General features: G+C 61.6%; 2 protein-coding genes across 2 annotated transcripts; both read right to left on the bottom strand.

Annotated features, from left to right (window-relative positions):
- Positions 1-5,410: 5,410 nt before the first annotated feature.
- Positions 5,411-6,598, bottom strand: ARC (activity-regulated cytoskeleton-associated protein). The gene has a single exon (XM_006879257.1). The coding sequence runs from the start codon at positions 6,596-6,598 to the stop codon at positions 5,411-5,413; it is 1,188 nt and encodes a 395-aa protein (XP_006879319.1).
- A 14,973-nt stretch (positions 6,599-21,571) lies between these two features.
- On the bottom strand, positions 21,572-23,266 carry JRK (jerky homolog (mouse)). The gene has a single exon (XM_006879445.1). The coding sequence runs from the start codon at positions 23,264-23,266 to the stop codon at positions 21,572-21,574; it is 1,695 nt and encodes a 564-aa protein (XP_006879507.1).
- Between the last annotated feature and the right edge of the window lie 1,322 nt (positions 23,267-24,588).

Below are 24,588 nucleotides of genomic sequence, written 5' to 3'. Positions count from 1 at the left end.
AGTGTAGAGAAGCCTCCTGATGTGGCCTGTGTCTGGAATCAGCGGTCAAGGTGGCCAGGGACCGTGTTCAATAGGTGACCAATGCCAGGGCTTAGGAGCTGGCACACGACAAGCCAGTGGGGACCAGGGTCAGGGTCTACGGGGTCCAGGATCAGGGGTTCATGAGATCCAAAGTCAGCGGTCCATGGGGAGCAGGGTCCATGGAAAGTACATGGTCAGCAGCACCCCGTGCTGTCCCCGTGCTGACCGCGCTGACACCCAGCAGGAGCTCAGCAACCATCAGTCCTTTTCTCCAATAACAGATAAAGCTATTTTCTGAGGAACTGAAGCCTGCTGCCTGGGGACAATTCCGACTCAGGGACAGTGCGGGACACAGTCCAGGGCCCCAGGGGCGCCGAGACTTCAGGGAGCAGACCTAGAACCAGTGCCTTCTCACTTAGCAGCTGTGTGCTCTAAATACTGTGCCACCAGGGCTCCCCTCCAAGCCTCCTGTGTGCCTCCCAACCGGCCTCCCACAGGTAGGTGTGGCCATGTGACTGTGGTCCCTGTAGAGACATTGTGGGGTAAAGGGAGGTGGTGATGGGTGCCAGACACAAGCTAGAGCCCCCTGAGGCACTCCCCTCCTCAGCCTGGAGACCCCAGTTCCAACCTGTGGAGGAAGGGGGCATGGGAGCCTCTGCACCCCAGAGCACCTGGGGAGGGGGTGAAGAGATGAGCACCACCTTCCAGCCTTGCTCAGGGCCACGGCCAGGCAGCAGGGGAAGGAGCTGCTGTGCTGGTGGGCCTCTTCTGGAGGCCTGGGGGTAAGGAGCTGTGCTGCTCCGCGCGGGCAGCGCGCGCGGAAGAACATGGACGATCGCGTGCAGTGTGCAGCCTCTGGACACCTGCGGGCGTCCAGCCAGAAGTCGGCCCCACCCCGCAGCAGTGAGGGTTTTGTTTGCTGCTGCAGCACAGCCTCACACTGACCAGTGGACGTTTCCAAACCCACATCTCTTGATTCTCCGCCAGCAGTAACCTGCACGCACTGCCTGGGTCTGTGAGACTCAGACCTGGGGCTCAGCGCTGGGAGCCGATGTTCTGGCCCCGCCCACTGGCTTGATTTACTAGAGAAGGCCACGGGACGCTGGGACATCAGGCGAGCTCCTCGGCCATCCAGAGACCAGGTTACAGTCCTGTTTGCCAGATTCAGGGCCTCCCACCACAGGCCGTCGGCAAGGAGACCCTGAGGGCCTGGAGCCCCAAACCTCCTGGCACAGCACTGTCCCCTCGCCATACCTCTCTGTGTCTGAGCTTCCCCACCTCTAGTGAGTGAGGTAAAGTTATCGGAGATCCATGTGACCACGAGGGTAGAGGGATGCCCAGAGCAGTGGGCTGAGAGTGACTGGAGGGTCTCAGCCCCCATCGTACACCACCCCACCCTGCCCAGCGCCCCTGCCCACCCCTGCCCGTGGTCACAAACATGCAGAGCTGCCACTCAAACAGCTTGAAATGTCAGGAGCCTGAGTCACCATCAGCCAGTCTAAGGAGGAGAGCCCTTCCTTACCAGAAGCCTGCTGACACCCAGGCTTTGTGTGGAGAGGGGCCCCTGGGGTGGGGGGGAGAGGAAGGAGGACGCTGGCTTCTCTGGCTTCAGCATCACATCGTGTGCCTCCCTCCTCTGCTCCTTGGTTGGCAGTGTCATTATATAAAAGGAACAGAGGGAAAGGAGGCAGCCTTTCATCAGGGGCTCCCAGGAAAGCAATGGCAGCAGCTTTGTGTGCCTGGCTGCTGTGCCTGTTCTGGCCCTGCCCTGCCCGTCCCCGGATCTCCTTTGCCTCCACTGTGCCAGGGGAATAAAGAGGCTGCACCCTACCCCACCTCTGCCCCACACTCCCCGCAGGGCCACTACCACCCAGGCTGCCGCAGCCTGAGCCCCACTGGGCAGAGAAACCCCTTTCTGAAGCTCAGGGTATTGTAGGCAGTTGTGCGGAGGGCCTGTAGCTGGACTGAAGGTTGTGGTGGTCAGTCTTACCAGTGAGCCCTGCCAGGCTCCCGTCGCAATCACTCACCTTGTGCTATGGAGGTCATGAAGCCCATGATCAGCTAACCTAGGACAAGGGACACTGGTGATCCCTAAGCCATTGGGGTGGGGGTCTAGAGCTAATAGAGTAAAAAGGTTTCCGAGCAGAGGAGTTTCAGGGAGCACGGGTGGCCTAGGAGTGAGGAACTGCGCTGCAGTCCCAAAGGCACACAGTTCTAATCCTCCAGCTGCTCCATGGGATATAGATGAACAGTCTCCTCCTGTGTGATTCGCTGCCCCTGAAAACCCCCAGGCTCAGCTGCAGGTCGACTCTGACTCAACAGGACACAGCAGTAAGTGATGGGTCAGTGGGATTCCGGAGCGAACCAAGTGAAAAGGTTTCAGAGCAGAAGCTGTTCAGAGCTAATTCCCCGTGAGGGTGCCAGCCCATCTGCCCCCCAGCTATCCCCCCAACCTGCTGGTCCTGCAGCCACAGAAGTCAGTGCTTTGCAATAACCTCCCTGTACTACACCCAAGGAGGCCTGGGGCATTGCACCTCATGCCGGGGCTGGTAACTTAAAGGCTCTCAGTTCAAACCCATGTGCTGCTCTGTGGAGGACAGCTGGGGCAGTCTTCTGCAGTAAATATGACAGTTTCAGAACCCAGTGGAAGGCCACAGAGATGAAGCTGGGCTCCGCTTCTCTTGGGTGCTGACGATGTGGGGGCCTGAGCCTTCTCTAAGCTGCACCTCCTGCTTTTCAGAACCTCAAGTGCTCCACTGAAGGGGCAAGGCAGGACCTCAGGGTCCGCCCGTCGCTCTCAGCTCTGGCCTATGCATGGAGAACATTAGGAACAGCTGGCCCATTTGACAGATAAGGAAAGTGAGACCCAGTTAGTGATTCTGCAGTGACGGGGTCCCCCTGGAGTCCTCCAAAACTAGACTTATTGCTGTTGAGTTCTTGTTGGGAACTGAGTCCAGGGCTAAGTCACTGACTCAGCAGCCCCATGTAGGACTTCTGCCTGGCATGCTCTCCGAGGACCCTTCTGGCCTGTTGGAGGCTCCACAACAGGGGTGGGGTGCTGCCCAGGCTGGAGACGCAGCAGAAATCACCCTGGGAGACTGAGGTTAGTACTGGCCAGCTGGGGGACCACAGAGGCCACCCCAAGAGACAGGTGAGATGCTGCAGCTGGGTGCTAGCTGGCCGGGGCACTACAGGGGCCACCTGGGAGGCTGAGGGGAGTACTGGTCCAGCTGAGGGCACTGTAAGGGCTACTCAAGGAGGTTGAGGCTGGCGCTGGCCAGGCCAGGAGACCTTCGAGGTAACCTAGGAGACCGAGGCAGTGCAGAGCTGGGCCAAGGGGACTGCAAAGGCCACTCCAGGGGACTGAGGTGGGAGCTGGCTAGACTGAGGGGCCTGCAGGGACCACCTCAGGAGACTGAGTCAGGGTTGTCCTCCTCCATCTAAGAACATAATGGGCTGCCTATGTGGTGAGGTGTCTCCGCTATAAACTGCTTGTGCCCAGGCCCTGCTGCCGCTGAGGGGCCCCTCCCCATGCACCACGGACTTCCAGCAGTGTCTCCCTCGGCTGCCCCCTGCAGACAGGCCCACCCCAGCCCGAGTCAGAGAAGCAGCCTGCATCACGCCAGTAAGTGGGAGCATTTTATTAACAAAAGCTTAGAAAAGAGTCTGTCTTCCTGGAGGTGCATACAGCCAGGTGGGGCTGCACTCGGGGGTTGGCCACACTCTTGGGCTCCATGGTCTCTCAGACCCAGGGCCTCTCTGCAGCCTGTGCTGGCCTGCAGGTTTGGGGTACATCTTGCGTACAAAAATAAAATCTAGAGTTGACAGGTAGAGGCACAGGCCGGCTGGTTGCAACTGTCAGCAGGCTTCCCCAGCATGTGAAGCTCCCAGTCGTGAAGCAGCAAGGACCCCCACCAGCTCCTCAGAGGCTGCAGAGTCTGGGGTGCTGGGGTGTGCAAGTGCCTGGGCCTGGGCAGCAACCCCAGAGAGACTTCCGAAATCTCTGGGCTGGGCTCAGCAGCAGGAAGTGAAGCATAGCGAGCAGGGGCTCGGAGATGGGCCCCGCTCAAGCTATGGCACCTGGACAGCGGGCAGCAAGCAGCGAGGCTGGCAGGGTGGCCCGGGCCTCAAGCTGGACTGCTGCACCACCGCCACCAGCTTCAGGGCTGGGTGGGTGAGACTGCCTCTCGGGACCCTGGGGCGGGAATCCTCCTCCTGCACAGGGCAGCTCCAGGAGGAGTGCTGGGGCTTGCAGGTCCAGCTGCCGAGCTCTTTGGGAACCTTGAGACCTGAAGGAAGAGAGGAAGATGGTCCTTGTCAGGGCTGAGATGGGGGGGCCTTCAGAGAGGGGTTGGGGACCGTGATGGGCCAAAGCTGCATATAGGGAGCCCAAGGGGGTACTGGAGACAGCGAAGCCCTGCAGAGAGGGCTGGGGACAGTGATAGGCATCGCTAAAGATGAAGATGGGACTCCCGGATGGGAACCCCCAGGGGATACTGGAGATGGGGTGTCCCTTTCAGATTGCTCTCAGGACCCAAGAAGACCCTGAAATCCCAGACAGGGGCCAAAACCCCCAAGATCTCTGGTCAGGACAGCTGGGAGGGAGGGCGTTCACAGAGTAGGATTGCCATTACCTGTTCTCATTCTCCTGGCTCCAAGGGTGCTGACTGCTGCCTCAGCTGTATGTGGAGGACCCCGAGTCATCACTGATGGAGATGGGCTTGTTTTCAGGTGGGATGAATCACTGCTGTGGGGAGAAGACAGTCAGTGAGGCTCGCCTCCAGCCCGCTGCACCCCTCGCGCCAGCCTCCTCCCCCGCAAGGCCCTCAGAGTGGACGCTGCTCTCCCTGCATTGCTGACGTGGGGTGCCGCAGGGGCTCACCTGAGGCGCGGGAGCACCGGGTCCCAGGTCTGCGCCAGCCACGGTCACTTCACCCTTGCAGGGAAGGAGCTGCGCTGCCCAGCTGGCCAGCAGCCCTGGGGGCAGCTCGGGTGCCAGCTGGCTCAGCGACTGCCAGGAGAGGGTGGCGGCGTCACCGGAAGTCGAGGTTCCCAAGGCGCTGGTCCTACTCCGCTTCTACCGTGGGTGTTCCCGGCTCTGTGGGTGCCAGCCGCTCCAGGAGACACTGGGGCTGGGACCCAAGGCAAACCGGGGAGGGAGCTGGGCCGCTCTGATGCGGCCAGAGAGTGTGGCGGGGGCGGGGTCACCGCCGGGAAGACAGATGGTGGGGCTCCGGGTGTCAGGGAGGGAGCACCAGGCTGGGAGTGTTGCTGTTTCAGGAGTTGTCCGGTGGAGCCCGCCCAAAAGGGGCCTGGGAAAAGAGGCCCCAGCTCTCAAGTCCAGAGAAAAAGGCCCTGCTGGTGTGGCGGGTGGGGGGCAGGCCACCTTCTATTCCGGCTGAGTCCGGTCACTGGCCACCGACTCGCTGGTGAGGGCGGGCGTGAGAGCCTCGTTCTCGTCCTCAGGGGGCTGGGGCGTCCCCGTGGGCTCTGACCCCTGCTCCAGGCCGTCCTGCACTTCCAGGCCCCGCTGGATGAGCTGCTCCAGGGTCTTGGGTAGCGGGTGGCGCAGGAAACGCTTGAGCTTGGGCTGCAGGGTGCCCACCACGTACTGGATGACCTCCTCCTCCTCCGCGTCCACATACAGCGTCTGGTACAGGTCCCGTTTGCGCCACAGAAACTGGTCCAGCGGCTCGCCCTGCTTCTGCGGCAGGTCCAGCTCCCGCTGCATGGCCTCCCGCGACAGCGTGCCCTCGCTGTACTGCAGAAACTCCTTCTTGAACTCCACCCAGTTCTTGACCGAGCCCTGCTTGAACTCCCACCACTTCTTGGCTGGCCCGTTCATGTGGTTCTGGATCTGGGACAGCCAGTACTCCTCGGTGCCGCCCACCTGCCGCAGGTACTCCTCCAGGTGACTCAGGAACTCCCGCGGGTCCTCGAAGATCTGCGTATCCACGCCGGGGCTGGGCACGCCGTCCTCGCCCGGCGCCCAGGGGTACTGCTGCGCCTCGGCCGGCTCCTGGCCAGGCAGCTCGGCGGCGGCGGGCGGGGGGGTGATGGCGTAGGGGCTGACGGTGTAGTCATAGGAGTCGGCCTCGGGACAGCAGCTCTCGGGGCCCCCGACGCCCACAGAGACGGTGCGGCGCGCCGGGTCGCTACCCACCGGGTACTTGGCGCCCATGGACTCCAGGCGGTCTGCCCAGCGCTCCAGGCGGTAGAAGACTTCGCGCCAGACATGCATCTCGCGCTTGACCCAGCGCTCCAGGTTGGCGATGGTCTCCTGGCAGCGGGACAGGCAGGCCTTGATGGACTTCTTCCAGCGCTGCGAGTCGCCGGTGGGCACGTAACCGTCGAGGTTGTTCTCCAGCTTGCCCACCGAGCGGTGCAGCCCCTTCAGCTCGCGCTCCACCTGCTTGGACACCTCGGTCAGCAGGTGCCGGTGGGTGCGACGCACGTGTTCCAGCATCTCTGCCCGGCACTTGCCGATCTGCAGGATCACGTTGGGCTTGGCGGCTGGCGCGCCGCGCGGCCCGGGATAGGCGTGGAGGCCGCCGCTGGTCATGTAGTCCAGCTCCATGGCTCGCAGGTGGCCGGGCGGCGGCTCAGACCGGCGGGGAGGTGCGCTGGGTCCACGGAGACGGAGGCCGTCTGGGCACCGAGTCCGCCCGCCACGGGAGCTGCGTTGGATGCGCCGGAGGCAGGAAGCTACGAAAGCAGAAGGATGCAGCGGACAGGAGGATGCAGGCGGCGCGGTAGAGGATGCTGGAGGATGCAGGCTGCGAGCTGGAGGCACCCGATCCGCTAGCCGCGCGGCGCTCACTTTATAGGCCGGCGCGCCGGCCCGTGGGCGGCCCCTCCCGGAGCCCCGGCGCTGATTGGCCGAGCCCACTCCCCGCCCCCGCCCGCGGATGCAGGCCCCGCCCCCCACTCTTGGCTCGGCGCGGGCCTGACTAAGCGGTGGGCTCGGCCGCTGCCCACGAGGATGCGCCCCCCTGCCAGCCGCCCTGGGGTCGCCCCCCGACCCCCCGACGCGGGCGCTGGTCCCGGGGGGCTGGGCCTCCTCTCAGGCCACGCGCTGGGCGACGGTGTGAGCAGGGGGGGAGCGGAAGCCGCCTGTTGCCTGCCTTCCCTGGGGAGGAAGCCCCCTCCCCAAGCAGGGCGGCAGGGTCCCGCCTCTGGCCCGACTCTCCCAGGCTTGCGGAGGGGGCAGGCGGCTGGACAAGGGGTCCACTCTGGGGCCACTCGGACAGGCTTTGCGGGCGGTTAAGTCACCAGAGGACTCTGTCCATGGCCCCTCTTCCCTGAGCGGAGGAGCCTGGGGGTCTCACACGTGGCTGGGGTCGGGATGTGAATTGTCACAGTAGCCACAGCTCCTGCCCAGGACCCTGGCGGTGGCTGGGGTTGGAAAGGGCACTCTACGCAGGCCCCTGATCCCTTGGTGTCACCGTGCCTGCACCGGAAGGGGCACAGGACCCTCCTGGTCCCCCTGCCCAGCTATTTAGTGAAACCTTGGTTTGTGGATTTAGCAGCTCTAGAATGTTTGCAAGATGCAGGGGGGGGGGGGTTAGGGGGACGGTCTTCAGCCCCCTGCAGGGTAGCGACCTTAAACCTTCAGAGCCTCTGGTCATCGCCAGAGAGGGAAGGGGAGAGAGGAGGCGGGAGGGGCGGCGAGCGCCGGCGGCGGAGGCTGAGACAGCAGCGCCATATAAGGAGTGGAGCTCCGGAAGCGAGATTCCCTGGGGAGGGAGGCCCCTTCCGCCGCCTAGCAACCGGCTGAGGGAAGGGCGCCCTTCCAGGGTTACCCCGAGCTGGTCGGTGGAAGTGTGCACCAGCTTCTGATGGTACCTGGGCACAGATAACCCTTCCCTCAGTCACCTCATCCCCTATCGCCACTCGCTCACACACTCATCCCCCCGACTCGTACCCCCACGTACACACTCATCCCCCCACTCGTACCCCCACGTGCACACTCATACCCCCCTGCTCGCGCCCCACACTCGCTGCACCAACCCACACAGTCTTGCTCAGACACCTGAGGGCATGTGGGTCCTACACTCCCCCCTCCCAGCTCTCCCCAGCACCGGGAGCCCCTCGCCCTCCCCCCACCCAATCTGTCTCTCTGGTCCCCTTCTGGGCTCTTCCGCCCTGGGTTGGAGGGGGAATGTCTTTCAGGCAAAATCTCCCAGAAAATCGCTCTTCTGGTATTTCTAATTAAAGGCGAGTGGGTGGGCAGAGAAGGGTTAGGAGGAAGGAGGGGCCCTAGCAGACGGGTGTGAGGCCCCAGAAGCTGCCAGAATTGGGACTGGGAATCTTCCTGGCTGGCTGTGGAATCCCGGGTGGCCCAGGCATCTCCCTGGGAAGAGCAGATAGGAGACTGAGGGGGTGGACCTTTGTCCTGGTCAGGAGGGCCACTGCCCCTTTTGTAGGGGCCAGCCTCATGGTGGCCAGCAGTCAGGGAGGGGCTTGAACTAGGTCCCTGGGTACCCTTCACCAAGCGTCCCCAGCCTCCATTACAGGACAGGACAAAGGTGGGTGGCCCAGGCCATGTGTGCCCAGGCTCAAGCCAGGGGAGGGGGCTCTCAGCGCACTGAGCCTCTCACCCTCCAGAACCCCCCAGACACCTCCCCCACAGGATCTGCTCTAAGCTGCACACAGGGCCGCGGTGACAGGTGACAGCTCATACCGCTGCTCAGAACACTTCATTGCTGTCCAATTATCGCCCCAGCGTCCTCGCAAACCCCCGCACTGAGCCTGGAGTTCGTTCTTCCGCCTCCTCTGGAAAGAGGCTGCTGCCCGATGGCAGGGATAATATCACAGAGCCACAGCCTCCCTCCTCCGCCTGGCCAGCAGGTGAAGGCTCAGAGCACCCCCCACCCACTGCCCCCACAAGCTCACTGGGGACAGGATGTGGAGGAGGGGTTGTGCATGTCGAGAAAGTGGAGAGGGAGAGGGCTGGCCACCAGCAGTCTGGGGCTCAGTCTCCATCCCACAGCAACTGAGGCCATATGGGCAGGTCAGAGTGACCACCTTGGCTGACCAAGACCCCAGGCTTCCAGCTGCAGGTGCTGTGCACGTGAGCTAAGATGCTGGCTTGAAATGTGGTCTGTCAAGTCAGTAACTGGGAGAGCTCAGCCCATCACCCCTAACTAAGACCTAGGTCCGCTCCAACCCCAAGGCCTGGCCCCTGGGGACAGAGCCACTCCTTCTGCTGCCTGCTGCCCTGTGCCATATGCCCTCTTCTCACACAGTGGCCCTCTGCTGACTCTGCTCAGCCCCACACACGTGCCTGGACCCCTGTGTGCCTAGGGACCCCAGTGTGTTCGTCTTCATTGAGGAAAGGCCCCAGCCTCAACCCCTCTGGGCAAGTCCACTGTCCATGCTGGTTCCAAGGCACCAGGCAATGAGTCACCCTCCTCAGCCCTATGCTGACTCACCAGCCTTCATCTCCAGGAGCTGCCAGAACTTGGGGGGGGGGGGAGCCTAAGCCCAGCACTAATCTCCTGGGGTGTTGGCAATTAGAACTGCTTAGCACCCAGGGTGTCAGTCCAGGTGCCTGGGAGGCAGAGTTCACACACACATCCCTGCTGCAGTGTGCACACAAGTCTAGACACACTCAGGGATGCACACAAACATGGTCATGTAAACACGTGAATGCACACAGAGAGACAGTGCTGTGCATGCAGAGTCATGTGCACACGTGAACACACAGATACATGTGTGCACAGTGACATGCATACACAGGTGCATGTGTACACATGCACACACACAGGCACACATGGTTGCACACTCATGCCCGTGCATGTGCTCTGTGAACACACTGACAAGCTGCCCTCACTGGTTCTCAGTGGCTTGTTGTCCTCTGCCCCACAATCAGTCCCACCCTCTCTGACTGGGGTGTCCCCTACTGTCGGCACCAGAACCTTGTCCATGCTGCTTCTCCACCAGTGTCCCCTTCCTCCAGTGCTAGAACCCAAGAGCCACACTCAGCAACCCGAGCCAGGCGTGGTTTAGGTAAGTCCTCCCTGGCCCCTCAGGGTCTGGTCCCAATGACCATGCCCACCTCCCTTGCCCCAGGGCCGCCCACACTGACCTCTGTTTCCAGCTTCCTAGTTGCCACTTACTGGCTCCAGGCCAGGACAGGACAGTGACTTGGCTTCAGGGGAGGTGCCAAGGCCCATCGCAGCAGCCTGGGATGCAGCCTGGTCAGTGGGCATCTTCAGGTGTCCATGAGCACTCTGGCTCCTCCTGGTGGCCCTAGGACCCTCCTTGACTGGAGGGAAGGGCTAGTCTTAGAGAAGATCAGAGACCCAGGCCCCTCCCTCTTCCTACCCCAAGGGAGGTGCTGGCTGCTGTCCCAGGTACTGACCCGGCCCGCACCTGGCTCCTTCCCAGGTCCCCCTGGGGGCCATCCTCCTAGCCCCTTGGGGTGGAGGTGGCTTTTGGACTCCGGTCTTGATGTCTAGCTCCTTGAAGCCAGACTGACTTGTTCTCCCCAGAGTTTGGAGAAGTTCTTCTTGAGCAAGAAGGCGGGGGCGCCATGGTGCAGCTCCCCCGTCTCATCTGCTCTCCACACCATCTGGCCAGGCTGGGCAGGGACACAGCTCCTGTCCTGTGTCAGCTGAGCTAACGGTCCAGGCTCTGGCCATGCTGTACACCTGCTTCTGCTTCCACTCCCGGTGGGGCCCACCACCCCTTAGGGACCAAAGGAGAAGGGTGAGCAGATCCTGTGTCCTCGGGCTGCCCACTGTAGTGCCAGATCTGGTAGGGGCTGGTCAGTGTGTCCAGAAGTGCCTGTTTGGGGCCTGGCCCAAAGTCTGTGGCTGTAAGTGGTTAACCAAGGTTGTACTGGACCAGAACCGCACTCACCGTCAGGGACGCGTCTGAGTTAGCAAAACTGCAGGGCAGGGACCAGGCCCCCGGAAGCTCCCAGTGTTGGAATCTGCCCTAGTGACCACCACGTCTCCCACACTGCGGCCGGAGGGTCCTGCCCATCAGCCCCCAAGTGCTTTGACCATGGTGTGACAGCACTAAACCCAAAGTCACTGATGCAGGGTGAAAATTGTCACCATAGGAGACGACCCCCTTTCTCCAAGGTGAATCTGGTGGATTCGAACCACCACCTGCCTTCTGTTGGCTGCCTGGTACATGATACCCCATGTGAGTGGAGTAGAGCCAGGCGGATGGGGCGGGGAGGCTGGCTGCTGAGAGACCTGCATACACATGCCACGGCTGGCCTGGGGACATCCTCCCAAGGACATGTGGCCAGTGCAGCTGGCTGACACCTGAATCTCGACCCCCTCCTCCAGAGCTGGGGGTGAAGTCTGTCCCCCTTGTGTTCCCTCACCACAGCCCTGGGACAGCGGCGCACCGGGACCAGGACACCGGCCTGTCTTGCCCTGTGCTGTCCCAGCACAGGCACCAACTGGGGGGGGGGGCGGCTCCCTGAGCGTCACCCGGCTCCTCCTCAAGCCATCCTGAGGCCCTTCCTTGTGGTGCCTTCTCCCCAGATGGACTGTCACAGCTACCCCCAGGTCAGCTCAGGGCCGTGACTCCCCAGATGGCCAGTACCGAGTGAGCCTAGCGTAGCCGACTCCATGGTGGGGTGTTCTTTAGGGCGGAGTGGGGGCTTGGAAAGTTGGCTCCAGGGGTGAAGTGGAGTGACAGTGTCAGGTGGAGTGTCAGGGAGGCCCCAGCTGCTGCCCACTCCCGACTGTGCCTCCAGGTCAAGTCTCACCTGGGAACCTGCCCATAGCCCCAGGCCCTGTCCTTCTCTGCGCCACAAGCCCATACTAGCAGGGGGGACAGGGGCTCATCAAGCAGGCAGTTCTGGTCCCACCTGCCTCCATCCTGTGTGTGTGTGTGTGTGTGTGTGTGTGTGTCCCACAGCAAACAGGTCTTCCTCCCCTTCTCCCTCCTTTAGGGGGACGGAGAGGCCTAGAAAATGGAGGCAGGAGGCCGGGGCTGAGGGTGAGGGGCCCAGAGTAACCCTCATGATGTGGGGACAGATGGGCCCTTCAGGGGAGACTGAGTCTGGGAGGGGACAGTTGGAAGGCAGGGGACAGCCTGGCAGCATGGACCCAGGGCCCAGGGTCAGTTTTCACTCCACATGGATTCTGCCTCCTGAAGGCACACTTGCTCCAGGCCCAGTGAGCACACGACCCAGACAGGCTCCCCTACACCCTTCCCAGTGTCTGCAGAGACCCCCAGAGAAGGCCAGGGACAGGGGAGGGGTCTTTCCATGGTGGTGGAGACCTGCCAGTGCTGTGGACTGGCCTGAGATGGCATGGGTGGGTGCAGGAACCATGGGATGTGGGGTGTCTTGGTGCAGGCGCTAGAACAGAGCCCTGGGGGTTGCTTGTGGGGCCCGCCTCAGGGAGCAGGAACAGTGTCTGCCGAACCGCTTCCTTCCCTGCCTCCTTCCTCTTCCTGCCTTGGCAGGGTTTGTGCTGCTGCGCGTCCTTGTCCCCGGAACAAGCAGCCTGTTTGTCCCGGCCCCCACACAGACCCTCCTTCCTCTCTCGCTCCTGCCTCTGCACTGCCACCAGCCGCCAAGAAGTTTGTAATTTTCCAGTGATCCTGGTGCGAAGGACCTGGACCAGCTGCCCATGCCCCAGCCACCCTCAGGGGCCAGAAACTTTCTGGACCCCCAGCCTCAATTGGTCCCCATCCAACACTATAGTGGAGGAGAAACTGAAGCCCAGAGAGGGGAGGGGAAGATACAAGCCACACAGCAGAGAGGCCAAACCTGGACAGCATCAGTGTGGGCTCCAGGGGGTCTAGAGAAGGACCCCCAGGGCTGCAGTCACAGTCCCCACCAGCCCACCCTTCTGGGTCAGTTTCCTCACCTGTCAAGAGTTGGCCCTGCTCGGTGCACAGGCAGGTCAGCTCCTTGACATGGGGCGGGCAGCATGGAGAGCTGGCAGACAGCCTCCAGGGCCCCCACCCTGCTGAAGGATTCATCTCAGCTGGGACAGATTTGGGGTCATTGCCCACGACGGTCAGGGCTGAAGGTGGGAAGGATCATTGGCTGACTTGCACGGCATTGCCACGCTGCCTGCCTTCAGCTGGCAAATGCATGCTCAGTTTTAAACGCTAAACATGAAACTTGGTATGGCTTTAATGTATCCTGATTCTTAGCTCATTGTCACCTCCTTCAGGAAGCCTTCCCTGATGCACGTTCTGAGTCCTTCATCTCTGCAGATGTTCCTGTCAAAATCCCTAATACTGTGTCTGTGTGTGTATGAGGGTATGGATCTGAGCACATGTGGAACTGTATTATGGGAGAGTGTGTGTCCACACAGTTGTATGTGAATACAGTGTAACTGTCGATGTGTGAGTGACTGCATGCTGCAGCTCAGCATGTGAGCATGTCCCTGTGTTGTGTGGCTGTGTGTGACTGTGCATGATACGTGTCTGTGTGCTCATGTGTATGTGTGTGTGAACACGGGGGTGTGTGGTCATGGCGTGCACCCCCAGCGTGGAGGCCTGGTGCATGCCGGGACACCGTGCAACCTTGAGACTGACACAGGATGAACAACCTGGAAGAGCCAGCTGACCTGCAATAAAAATGATGGGGTCGATTCTGAAAGCACAGAGGGGCTTCCTCAGAAGCAAGCAAGAGGGGCTGAGCTCTGCAGATGTCTGAGAGGTGTGCTGCTCCGGGCAAGGCCACGTGGCTCTCGTCCCCAACAGCTGCTGTCCTGTCCTTGTTGGAGGCAGCAGTGAAGCCTCTCTGATACAGCCGACCTCTGGGGTGTGTCTCTGGTTGGTCAGCCTGCCAATGGCCCAGGGGTGCGCTGGCGGGCTGGGTCTCTTCACTCCCTCCAACAGAGAAGAACACGAAAGGCTCTGTTTCCGCACTTGATACTTGATAAGGCTGGGCCTGGCAGACACATTCCACGCCCCAAGCGGGGCCCTCAGCTGGGCAGGGCTTCTCAGAGCTGGGAAGGGTCAAGGGGGCAGCTTGCCTGGCCCTGGCCGCAGAGAGGTGGGGGCGGGGCATGGAAAGGCTGCAGGGGGTGGGGGCGGCACAGCCTTTGTCAGTGGTGGTCCTGGTGGTTGTGTGGTAGCCAAGGTGATAGAAGGGCACTAGGAACCCGATCTGGCCCAGCCTTTGGCGGATTTCTGGGAGCACAGAGAGCTTAACAGAAGCAGCTGAGGCCAGAGGGGAGGGGGCGAGGGCGACGGCCCCTCCTTTCTGCCCCACTGGGCACAGGGCCAGACCCGTCGCCAGCCAGAACACCCACCGCCCTGGATCGTGCAGTAAAGTCCAGTAGGCGGCAGCCCCTCTGTCACCGTGAGATTTGCTGCCAGCTGGCTGGGCTGGTCTCGAGCGGGGGGCCTCAGGACAGCCTTGCCAGGGAGGGGTGGCACCGGGCCGCCGCCTACCCTGCGTTCTCTGGCTGTTCTTACATCTCCATTTAAATCTCCGCAGCGCGTTACCGGCTGCCAAGCGCTTCCGGCGCCATAAAAGGCGAGGATTGCAGAGCCGCAGGGGCTGTGACGCAGCGCGGGTCCCCCTACGCAGCCACTGCGCAGCCAGGATGCCAGCCCGCCGGAAGCGGGCGCGCAGGAGCCCAGCCTGGGAGGCCAAGCGCCCTGCGACCCTTGGCCTGGGGACGGGGCGCCCCAGCCTCCCCCTGCCTATTCCGCATGCGGGGCACCACGAGGGGTGGGGACACTGCTCCCTCCTGGACCTCGGGCCTCTAACCTGCCCCCGCCACCCGACTCAAGACCTAGTGATGCCCTGGGGACCCTGAAAGCAATCAGAGGGCACTAGGGCCGGCTTCCTGAAGGAGGTGGCTTCTGAGAAGGGGCGCAGGGAAGGCAGAGCTGGACCTGTTCCATATCTCCCTGGCCCAGGCCTGCAACTGAGGTTGTGTCCACCCTTCCTCCACTCCTGAGGCCTCTCTCTCTTCTCATCTGCCCACCTCCAGCGGCACAGCATCTTCACAGCACCCTCATCACGGATCTCCCACCCAGCCTCCTTTCAGCTAGGACATGAGGGGCACTTCCCTGTCCACTGCTGGCTCCCTGGGACCACAACTGGCCCAAGAGAAGGGACAAGCCAGGTACTCTTCTCTTGCCAGACCTCAGCCAACATTGCTCCAACCACAGACTTGGGCTCCCTGTCCCCCTGCACACCCACAGGGTGTGTGGCCCTCTGTTCCTGTGGACATCAGCTGTCACGGGCTCAGCAGGAGCTGCGGGTCTGTGTGACTCAGCATCGAGTGGGCATCTGTACCTACTGGGCCTGAGGGCCCCGCCTGTCCACTCACCTGACCCCCCACCTTACCAGCACCATGCACATCCCGGCTCTGGGATACCAGCTGGACCAGCCTCAAGGACAGCAACCTGGGTGTCCGCCCAGATTTGCCCTCAGATTGGCCAACTGAAATGCCTACTGGTTGCAGTCAGGTCACCTAAGTCCTATAAGCTGACACAGAACATCCTACAGGGCCCCCTTGCCAGTGCTGGTTCTGGCCAGGTCCGTACTCTGTGGTCACTGGGAATGAGGGTGACAGAAGATGTCAGGGGAGGGAGGGGTCCGTTACCCGAGTCTTGGAACAGGCAGGGTGGTAAGGGGTTAACAGAGAACTCTCCTCTGTCCAGGGACTCTGTCACAGCTTATCCTGTTCTAAATGAGCCATTACTGTCCCATATCATAGATAAAGAAATTGAGGTACAGGGAGATAAACTAGTGCATTCAGGAGACCTGATTCTAAAACAAATTGCTAGGCAGCTACTGACCCAGGCTATTCCTGTTCTAGACCAGTCTTCATCATACTGCTGTCCCCAAGCTCCCTGAACTCTGCTCTTTAGCTGGTCGGGTGACCAACGACCCTCAGCGCCCTGAGTCTCCAGGCTAGATTCATGTACCTGCCAGCAGCCTGTCTGTCACAGCTCATGTCACCTTCCCAGTGGCCCATGACAGCTGCCAGCCTTCCCTCAACCTCTCGTCAGCAGTGCCTCTGGATGAGTGTGGGACACAGGACAGGGTGGGTGTGGGGTGCGGGACAGGGTGGGTGTGGGACACGGGACAGGGTGGGTGTGCAGGCGCGGGACAGGGTGGGTGTGCAGGCGCGGGACAGGGTGGGTGTGGGGCACGGGACAAGGTGGGCGTGCAGGCACAGGACAGGGTGGGTGTGGGGGCACAGGACAGGGTGGGTGTGTGGGCACGGGACAGGGTGGGTGTGGGGCACGGGACAAGGTGGGTGTGCAGGCACAGGACAGGGTGGGTGTGGGGGCACAGGACAGGGTGGGTGTGTGGGCACAGGACAGGGTGGATGTGGGACACGGGACAGGATGGATGTGCAGGCGCAGGACAGGGTGGATGTGGGGCACAGGACAGGGTGGGTGTGCAGGCACGGGACAGGGTGGGTGTGCAGGCACAGGACAGGGTGGGTGTGGGGGCACGGGACAGCTGGCTTGAGTCAGAGACTTGGGAGTCACCCCACCCTCCTGGCTGAGTCCCAGTGGACAGAGGGAGCCCAGAAGCCAGCAGCAGAGGGTGGGCTGTTCCACCGTGTGGAGGCTCCCAAGGACTTCTAATTAAAGAGAGTTAGTCAGAGGGAGGGGCACGAGTGTGGAGAGTGCCAGATGACATATTGCTCTGCTTTATTAACAACGGGAGACAATGCCAACAGATTCCCACTCTGCTGGGGCCGGTGCTGGAGGTTCCCGGAGAGGTGGGGGCAGCCCAGCTCCTTCTTAAATTAACCAATTATTCTGGGTACTTTTCTCCTCTCTCTCCCGCCCTCCTTCCTCCTCTTCCCTCCTCCCCGTCTTGCCAGGGCGTCTAACCACCCCATAGTTGCAGTCTGCCTCTCCTCTAGACACTGAGGCTGGGCTGGGGAGTCGCCCACAGAGAAGGCAGGCAGAGTGGACCTGGCACGCAGCAGCAGAAGTCCCTGGCCGGGGTCCTCTGCCACACTTGGATCGCCTCCCACATTAGGGCCACTTCCCCCTCTCTGGCCTCAGTGTTTTTGTCTGGACAATGGGGACATGCAGCCAGGCCCCCTTTATCACTCCTTGCCTCCCACCCCCTCCAGCTGTCAGTCCCCAAAGGCCTCCAGATCCCTGCCTCCATCACCTCACTGCCCCTTCATCGCCATGACGCTAACCCCCAAGGCCAGGTTTCATCCAGGAGGACAGTGTATTCCGGCAGCATCGCTGGCCGAGCCATGGGTGCTGCACCTCGGCTGCTGCATCATCAGGAGGACCTGGCAAGACAGTCCAGAGTGGGCCCTTCTGCAGGTAAAGGGCACAGTGGAACAGTACCTCCCAAGGCCAACCCAGATGGACAGCTGTGACGGAAGGGAAGGCGGGGCCACGGGAAATACTCCATGGACACTGTGCTGGTCACGTTTTCCTCCTCATCAGAGCCTCGTGTGATGGGCTCTTCCTCGCACTTACTTGATGCTGTCAAGCCGACACAGACTCACAGTGACCTGGGGCTGCTCACAGGCCTGAGCCTGGACTCTTCACGGGTACAGCTTGCTCGCCACAGAGCAGTGGTGGTTTCTAACTGCTGACCTCTCAGCTGGTAGTCCAGTGCTTAACATCTAGTGCCACAGGGCTACTACTTAAAGGCATTTATGTGGTTTATGTAGAGACCTTCACAGGACCGTCGAGGTGAGTGCTGGTCTTAAACCTGGTCCAGTAGCCTTGACATTTAAAACTGGCCACCACAGAGCTTTGGTCAGTTTCTGGTGTTTCATTGGTCCACACATTTGACCCTGGGCTACTAGCCCAGGGAAGGAATCAAGATGGCATTAGCTGCATGACCCACCATCCAGGTAATAAGACAAGGCCAGACAAGAGGAAGTGACCAGGGGACTTGAAGCAAGTCCTTCTGGAGGGGCAGATGAGCCTGGAGCAGGAGATGCCACACTTTCAGCACTTGGACAGAGCCCAGCACTGAATGCCACCTGCCCTCCTGGATGCTGGCCCACCTGGTCATGACGTCTATGCCCTCACTGGTCCTTTGTGCTCCAACCTCACATCTCCCCACCCTCAAAGCTTCTCTGGACCACCAGAGCCTGGGTGCAGCACAGCTGGGGAAGGCCGGGATGCCATTAGCCCCAGATGGTCACCCTAGCCCTACCTCGGGTTCCCCTCTCCCTGGGGTCCCAGGGTGGACGGAATCTCCAGTGGGCCCACTGAACCTGTCCCACCCTGGGTGAAGAAGGCACACTGGATGCCTTTCCAGGAACCATTTGCTCCGGGTGGAAGCCCAATTTGGAGGAAACCAGCTCTCATATTCCCAGCCCCCACTCTACAGGGAGTCTGTTCACGGTCACCAGCCGACCCTGCTGCTATCCCTAAGAGCACCTGGTCTCTTCAGTCATAGAATGGGGGGCTGGAGAGAGGGGGCAAGGCAGAGAGGACACCGAGTCACCATGGGTGAGGACACAGAGGTAGGAGGCTGGCCAGTTAACAGTCAAACTCCTACAGGCTTCACGCCCCCCGCTCACACTCCTCCGGGTTCACAGCAGGGCCAAGGCGAGCCCTTGGCAGAATGACCAGGAGCGGAGCTCAGCGGCAGGGCGTTGGGATAGTGATCTTGGAAGGTCCCCCTCTCAGTGCAATCTCCGTGCACACTGCCTTTTGGGTGCCTAGCCAGGGTCTTGCCTTCACTCTGATGTTGGAGCTGAGCTTCTCGTACCCACTCGGTGGCATGGCCCAGAGGAAGCAGAGCCTCAGACTTCTGCCCTGCCCACCCTGCCATCCCTGAACCAGAGTGCCCACCTTTACCCGGCCAGAGCTGGAGAGTTCTCCCACAGCGGTGGAAAGTAGGAGCCTAGAGCCCACACTGACCGCAGCACATCAGGCTGGGGACTTCTGGGAGCTCTGAGGGGTGACACTCTTCCCTCTGCAGCTCAGGGCTTTCTTTCTCTGCTGACCCTGTGCCCCTTCCCCACCAGGGGCTAGCCGCTTCCTATCCCGGAGGCTGAGTCCCTATTCCTGGGGACTTAACTTCCTGCAGGGCTTCTCCTCGCCCTCTGCCCTCAGTCACCTCCTCTGTGAGTCCATCCTGCCCACCTGTCTTCATTCCACTTACCTGCACCCCCTTGCGAGTCCAGCAGAGGGCACCACACTCAACACAAAAAGCCCTGGTCAGCGTGGAGACCCACCTCCCATGCCCAGTGGATCACACCTGTGTCCTCGCTGGGAGTGTGGTTCCTCTGTCATCCACCTAACTGTCCAACCTCGTGCTGGACCCACACAGCCAGTGACACTGAGGGGGGACCTGGCAGTGGCTTCACTCCTCGGCTGGGAGGGCGGGAATCCTACCCACTGGACCCACAGGACTGTCCCACCGGATAGTCTGCACTCAGCCCTGTCAGGGTGGAGCCTGGAGCTCAGCTCTGTCCTGACATTCAACACAGGGGCTCAGGGAGGTGAAGCAGCAGGCCCAAGACCACTGGGCCAGAGGGGACAGGCCAGGACTCAAAGGAGGGGGTGACAATAAATAGGCGTAAATGAATGAGGGGTGGGCTGAGCGGGTGAATGAATGAACGAGGGATGAACAGCGAAGGTGTGAATAAATGACCGGGGGAGTGAAAGGGAGGGACGAACTGCGTGAAGAACAAATGAGAGAGCGAGTAAACGAATCATGAATGATGGGGGACTCAGCGGACAAGGGACGACAGATGAGGGAATAAACGGGGGTGAAACACACGAAGCTGTGAAGGATGTAACCAAATGAGGGACCCAGTGAGCGGGCCTGTGAATGGACGTATGGACGGGACCAAGTGCACTGAGGGGAGCGGGCAGGCCAGGTGGGCAAACTGCTCAGGTTCCTGACAGGGGACCCTGGTGCACAGGGGCAGGACCAGTCCTGCAGGACACTGTGCCCTCCGCCCACCTGACCCCACAAGCCAGCAGGTGTGGGGACACAGTAGATGTAACTGGAGACTCCTGCACTGGCCTCTAGCTGCCTCAGTTTCCTCAGTGATGTAGGGTCTAGGGGCCCAGGCCCAAGCCCTCTGCAACCCTCCATAGGCCCCGGCTCTCTATTTCTGAAGGATGATGGCAGGGAGGGAGGTGGACAGGAGTTATCAGGTGACCCTTCTGGGGAGTCAGTGGTCAGAAGAGCGCACAGGACCCTCCTACCTCCTCCCCGTGTCATGACAGTGGCTACCATGTCTCCCTCCCCGGTGGTGATGGCCGCCAGTGTGACACTAGGCGCTCACCTCGCAGGTAGTAAGGCTCCTGTCCAGCCAAAGCCTTACATGGAGAGGCAGCCACGGCAGCCCCACAGGAGCCAGGGGAGGGAGCTCTCAGAACACCTCCAGGTACTGAGAGGGCGGCCACCCCTCAGCTGGCCGGAGACCAAGAAGGTGCTGGGGTTCTCAGTGAGCGGTCTGCCTGATAATCCCAGTGTGAACACCATGTGTGGGGTGTTAGGTTGTGCTGTGTGTTATGTGAAGTGTGAGCTGTGTGTGGTGTGAGGGGTGCACTGCGGGCGTCTGACCACCTGGCACACAGAGCAGGCATAAGAAACCGGACTGTGCACATAACCCACAGAGGCATATGCTCCCTGAGACCCGGGGAGACTGACGCTGAGGCCACAGGACGAGATGCAGGAGAAAATTCCTGGTGACCACACGATCCACTCTCGTGCACACGTGGATAACAGCACATTAATGACCCCCACCCCCCATGCCCAGCTGTATTTCAGCGACATCCTGCCCTGGACACTGGAAGACGGAGTGCGACCTCCACCACCCTGCAGTCCTGTCACCTCAGAGAGCCTGCTGGAGCGAACGGAATGCGGGAGAAGCCACCACCACAGTGCTGACATGAGAACAAGGCGGAGAGCATGTCTGCCCATTTGGGAGACTGACCTCCTCACAGCTCCAGGAGGTCCCTGGGCCAGCTCTGGTGACACATCATCTTCCTATAAGGAGCCCATGTCCCCAAGAGCCAGCAAACTACAGACGGAGAGGAGAGCCGAGGTCAGCGAGGACCCAGCCACCTTCCTGTCTGCAGAGCAAGCAAGTACGCGAGATTCCATTCAACAGTGGACATTTATAAACAGGCTGATGGGGCAGCAGCCCATGCTGCAGGCCTACACGACCTCCCCATCAGCGTGGCCCAGCCACTGTCCCTGTCCTGATGGGCAGCAGTGACATCAAGGGTCAGATAGGCCCACACAGTTCATCCATGGCTTTAGGTCACCACTGAAGTGGGAGCACCAGCATCACAGCCACTGGACTCCTCCTGTCCTGGCCCACTCGGCACCTGCCAGCAGCTCCCGACCCGCAGGAAGCCTGGATGGAAACCCCAGCCCGGGGAGCTGCTCCTGCAACCGAGCCAGAGCGAGGGCCTGATGCTTCAGCACGGGTGGAGCGGCGCCTGCACCGGCCGAGTAACCAGACGGCCCAGTGGGGCCCAGCTGGCTGAGGCCCAGGCGCTGCTCAGGTCAGGGGACACCGGTGAGGCGGGGTGTCGCAGTGTGAGGGGCCCCCTCCCAGGAGCAGTGAGGCCACCCCCGCACGTTTGCAGCACCTGCACTCACAGGAGCTCAGGGGCAGGGACACGGTCAGCTGTCGCCATGCACTGTCACGGACGTGGACAGCAGTGGGCACGCAGCAGCCGGGCAGCCCGGGGCGCATTCCAGGGAGCCCTCGCAGGCCGCCTCTGTCTTGACTGCAGCCCCCAGGGCACCACGCTGCCTGGCCCGCCTCTGTCGCGTGAAGGCAGCGTGCAGCACCTGCAGTTGGCTGCGCTCCTGGGCGCTGAAGCAGGGCTGCCTTTCCGCAAAGTCCAGCACCGTGTGGAAGGAGGCTGCGGCCCGCTCCCAGGCGTCCTCTGCGCCCAGCTCCAGGCCAGCTCCCTCGGCCTTGCCCTGATCCCACACCGCTGGGGCGGGCTCTGTGGGGACCCTCCCACACTCCACCTCCTCTGCAGTCCCCGTCCACTCTCCAGCCTCTCCTTTCTGAAGGCCGCCGTTTGAGTGGGACACGGGGTCCCCCACCAGCTCCAGGATGTGAGTCAAGACCTTGCTGGGCTCCTGGCCCTGCACACGCTCTGCCCCCTCGTCCTCAGAGGAGGAGCCAGCGGTGAGCACTGCGGAGGGCCACAGCTTCCGCCAGGCCCGCTGCAGCACAGTGCTGGGCACGGAGCTCCAGGCGCAGGCCACGTGGAACATGGCGTCATGGATGCTGTAGCGGGCATGGAAGTCCTGCAGGCCAACGGGCGGGTTGATGAAGCTCTGCATGAAGGCCCGCCGGACGCCCTGGTCCATGGGCTGGATGAGCGTGGCCACGCCAGCTGGCAGGAAGATGGTGAAGATGCTGTCTGCTGCCAGCGCCGTCTCCGGTGGGTGTGCCCGCGAGCTGTCAAGCAGAAGGATGGCTTTGCCGTCCTCGGGCAGGCCCACCGTCCGGAAATGCTCTTTCACTGAGGGTACAAAGACGCGGTGGAACCAGTCAGAGAAGATGTCCTTGTCCACCCACGCGTGGCCCTGCACCTGGTAGGCCACAGGCACGTGCTGGAGGCCTGTGAGCGCCCGCGGGCCGCCGCACTTGCCGACCACCAGCGGCTTGACCTTGTGGGAGCCCGCGGCGTTGGCGCACATGAGCACGGTCAGCCGGTCCTTGCCTGGCTTGAGGCCCGGCCCAGGGCCCCCGTCCGGGGCAGCATGGGGCAAGCAGCGCAGGAAGAGGCCCATCTCATCCGCGTTGTACAGCTGCTCCGGGGAGAGGCCATGCTCGGCCACCAGGCTCCGGAAAAAGCTGCAAAACTGCTCCGCCGCCTGGCGGTCGGCCACCTGCTTCTCACTGGCCATGTCCAGCTTCTTGATGCCATGCCGGGCCTTGAAGCGCCAGAGCCAGCCGCCCGAGAAGACACAGGGCTCGGTTAGCTGCATCTGCTCGTAGAAGTCTTTGGCCTTCTCGATGAGCATGGGGCCCGAGATGGGCATGCCCTCGGCACGCTTCAGCAGGAACCACTGGTACAGCATGCGGTCCAGGTGCTCCAGCTTCGGGGTGTGCAGCGTCCGCCGCTGCGCCAGAGCCTGGCTCGAGTCCGAGTTGGAGAAGAAGCGCAGCAGCTGGGCCTTGTGGGCCTTGATGTCGTAGAGAGTGGACATGGCCACGTTGTACTCCTCCATCAGTGCCCTGCGGCTCTCCCCCTTCTCCAGGCGTGAGCAGATGTCAATCTTCTCCTTCAGGGTCAGCACCACCCGCTTCCGCTTCTCCCCCGAGCCCTTCCTTGTGGGCAGCTTGGAGGCCATGTGGGGGCTGGCCAGTCCCCGCACCCAGGAGACCGGCCCAGCTGGGCTATGGGGGCCCACGTCAGTCCTCCTGCCTCCACACCTCAGGTTCCTGGTCTTCTCTGCTCCTCGAAGGGGCCACCCCAGAGCTCTCAGTGGGCAAGGGGCCAGCAACACATCACCTTCGAGATGCTCTGCCTGCTGGGACCCCGGTCCTGTCTGCAGAAGGTGTTGACCACTGTCCAGCTTGGCCTGTAGTTCCCCCTCAGTCTAGCAGGCAGCTGGTCCCAGTGGGCTGGTTTCAGGTTAATCAAGGTTCCTGCGTCTGCAGAGGGGGACTTTGCCTGAAACGTTGTCCCGTGTGCACAGAACAGGCCACTGGAAGCAGAAGGGGCAGAGAAAGACACAGGTCATTGGATCTCAAACACCTCGAGCTTGACCAGAAAGAAGAGCAAATGACACAGTCCTGGTGATGCCAGGGATGCAGGGCAGCGATCAGCACGTCTCAGGAAATGCTGGCCCTGTCCTGCCCTGTGTGGACACCAGCATTACATGGTGGCTGGAGCCTTCGGGATGCTTGTTGGGACCACATCTCCAGAGAAATGGGAATTCACCTCAATGCAGCAAGGGCCTCAACTAGATCCCAGCTCTGTCACAACTGGTTTGGGACAGGTCCCCTCACTGCTTGGGGATTGTTTTCTGATCTGTGACGGGAGGAGCTGGTCCTTGAGGGCCCCCACATTTTAATGTCTGAGGGTGGCTCTGTGACAAGGATGCTGCTGGCCCTAAGGGAACACAGGAAAGGAACTCAAGGTCCAGCGTCCAGGAGACTCAGTTACAGCAACTCAGAGAAGCATGGGACGTGCGACCACACCGCCACTCAGGTGGAACTGGCTGGGCTCCCCGGAGGTGGCGAGGCGGCTGTCACCGCTGTGGGGCTTGGCACAAGGGTGCAGTGCGCCGAGGCAGCACCCCGATGCAAGCTTCCGGGACACAAAGCTCCCTCGGAAGGATTCTGACGTCAAGATGTGAATCACCCGCAGCAACAACCAAATGACATGAAATAATCCTGGTGAGGACACAGTAAGCCGGAAAGGCGACACTGTAGACATGGTGAGAGTGGAGAGGTTCTAGCCTTGTGCCTTTTAAGGGGCTGTATGAATGGGACTCGGACATACTGTGTCCGAGAAATGGGAAAGGGGGGACAGAAGCGGGGCCCACACAAGGCTGGAGGGAGGGCCTCACCCCCACATCTCAGTCCTTCCTGCGGAGGGATCGGGCTGCTGAGAGCCAGGGAGGGAGGGAGAGCAGGGGAGGAGGCCGGGCGGGGTGAGGGTGGGAGC

The sequence above is a fragment of the Elephantulus edwardii genome, unplaced genomic scaffold, assembly GCF_000299155.1.
Source record: "Elephantulus edwardii isolate Elephantulus edwardi_28Jun2011 unplaced genomic scaffold, EleEdw1.0 scaffold00003, whole genome shotgun sequence".
NCBI classification, from domain to species: Eukaryota; Metazoa; Chordata; class Mammalia; order Macroscelidea; family Macroscelididae; genus Elephantulus; species Elephantulus edwardii.
Note: the sequence above shows the minus strand (reverse complement) of the source record. Positions and strands in the feature narration are given on the sequence as shown.

Bases quoted from the DNA above. Each gene is read 5' to 3' on its own strand.
- ARC (XM_006879257.1), bottom strand. From the start codon at position 6,598: ATGGAGCTGGACTACATGACCAGCGGCGGCCTCCACGCCTATCCCGGG.
- JRK (XM_006879445.1), bottom strand. From the start codon at position 23,266: ATGGCCTCCAAGCTGCCCACAAGGAAGGGCTCGGGGGAGAAGCGGAAG.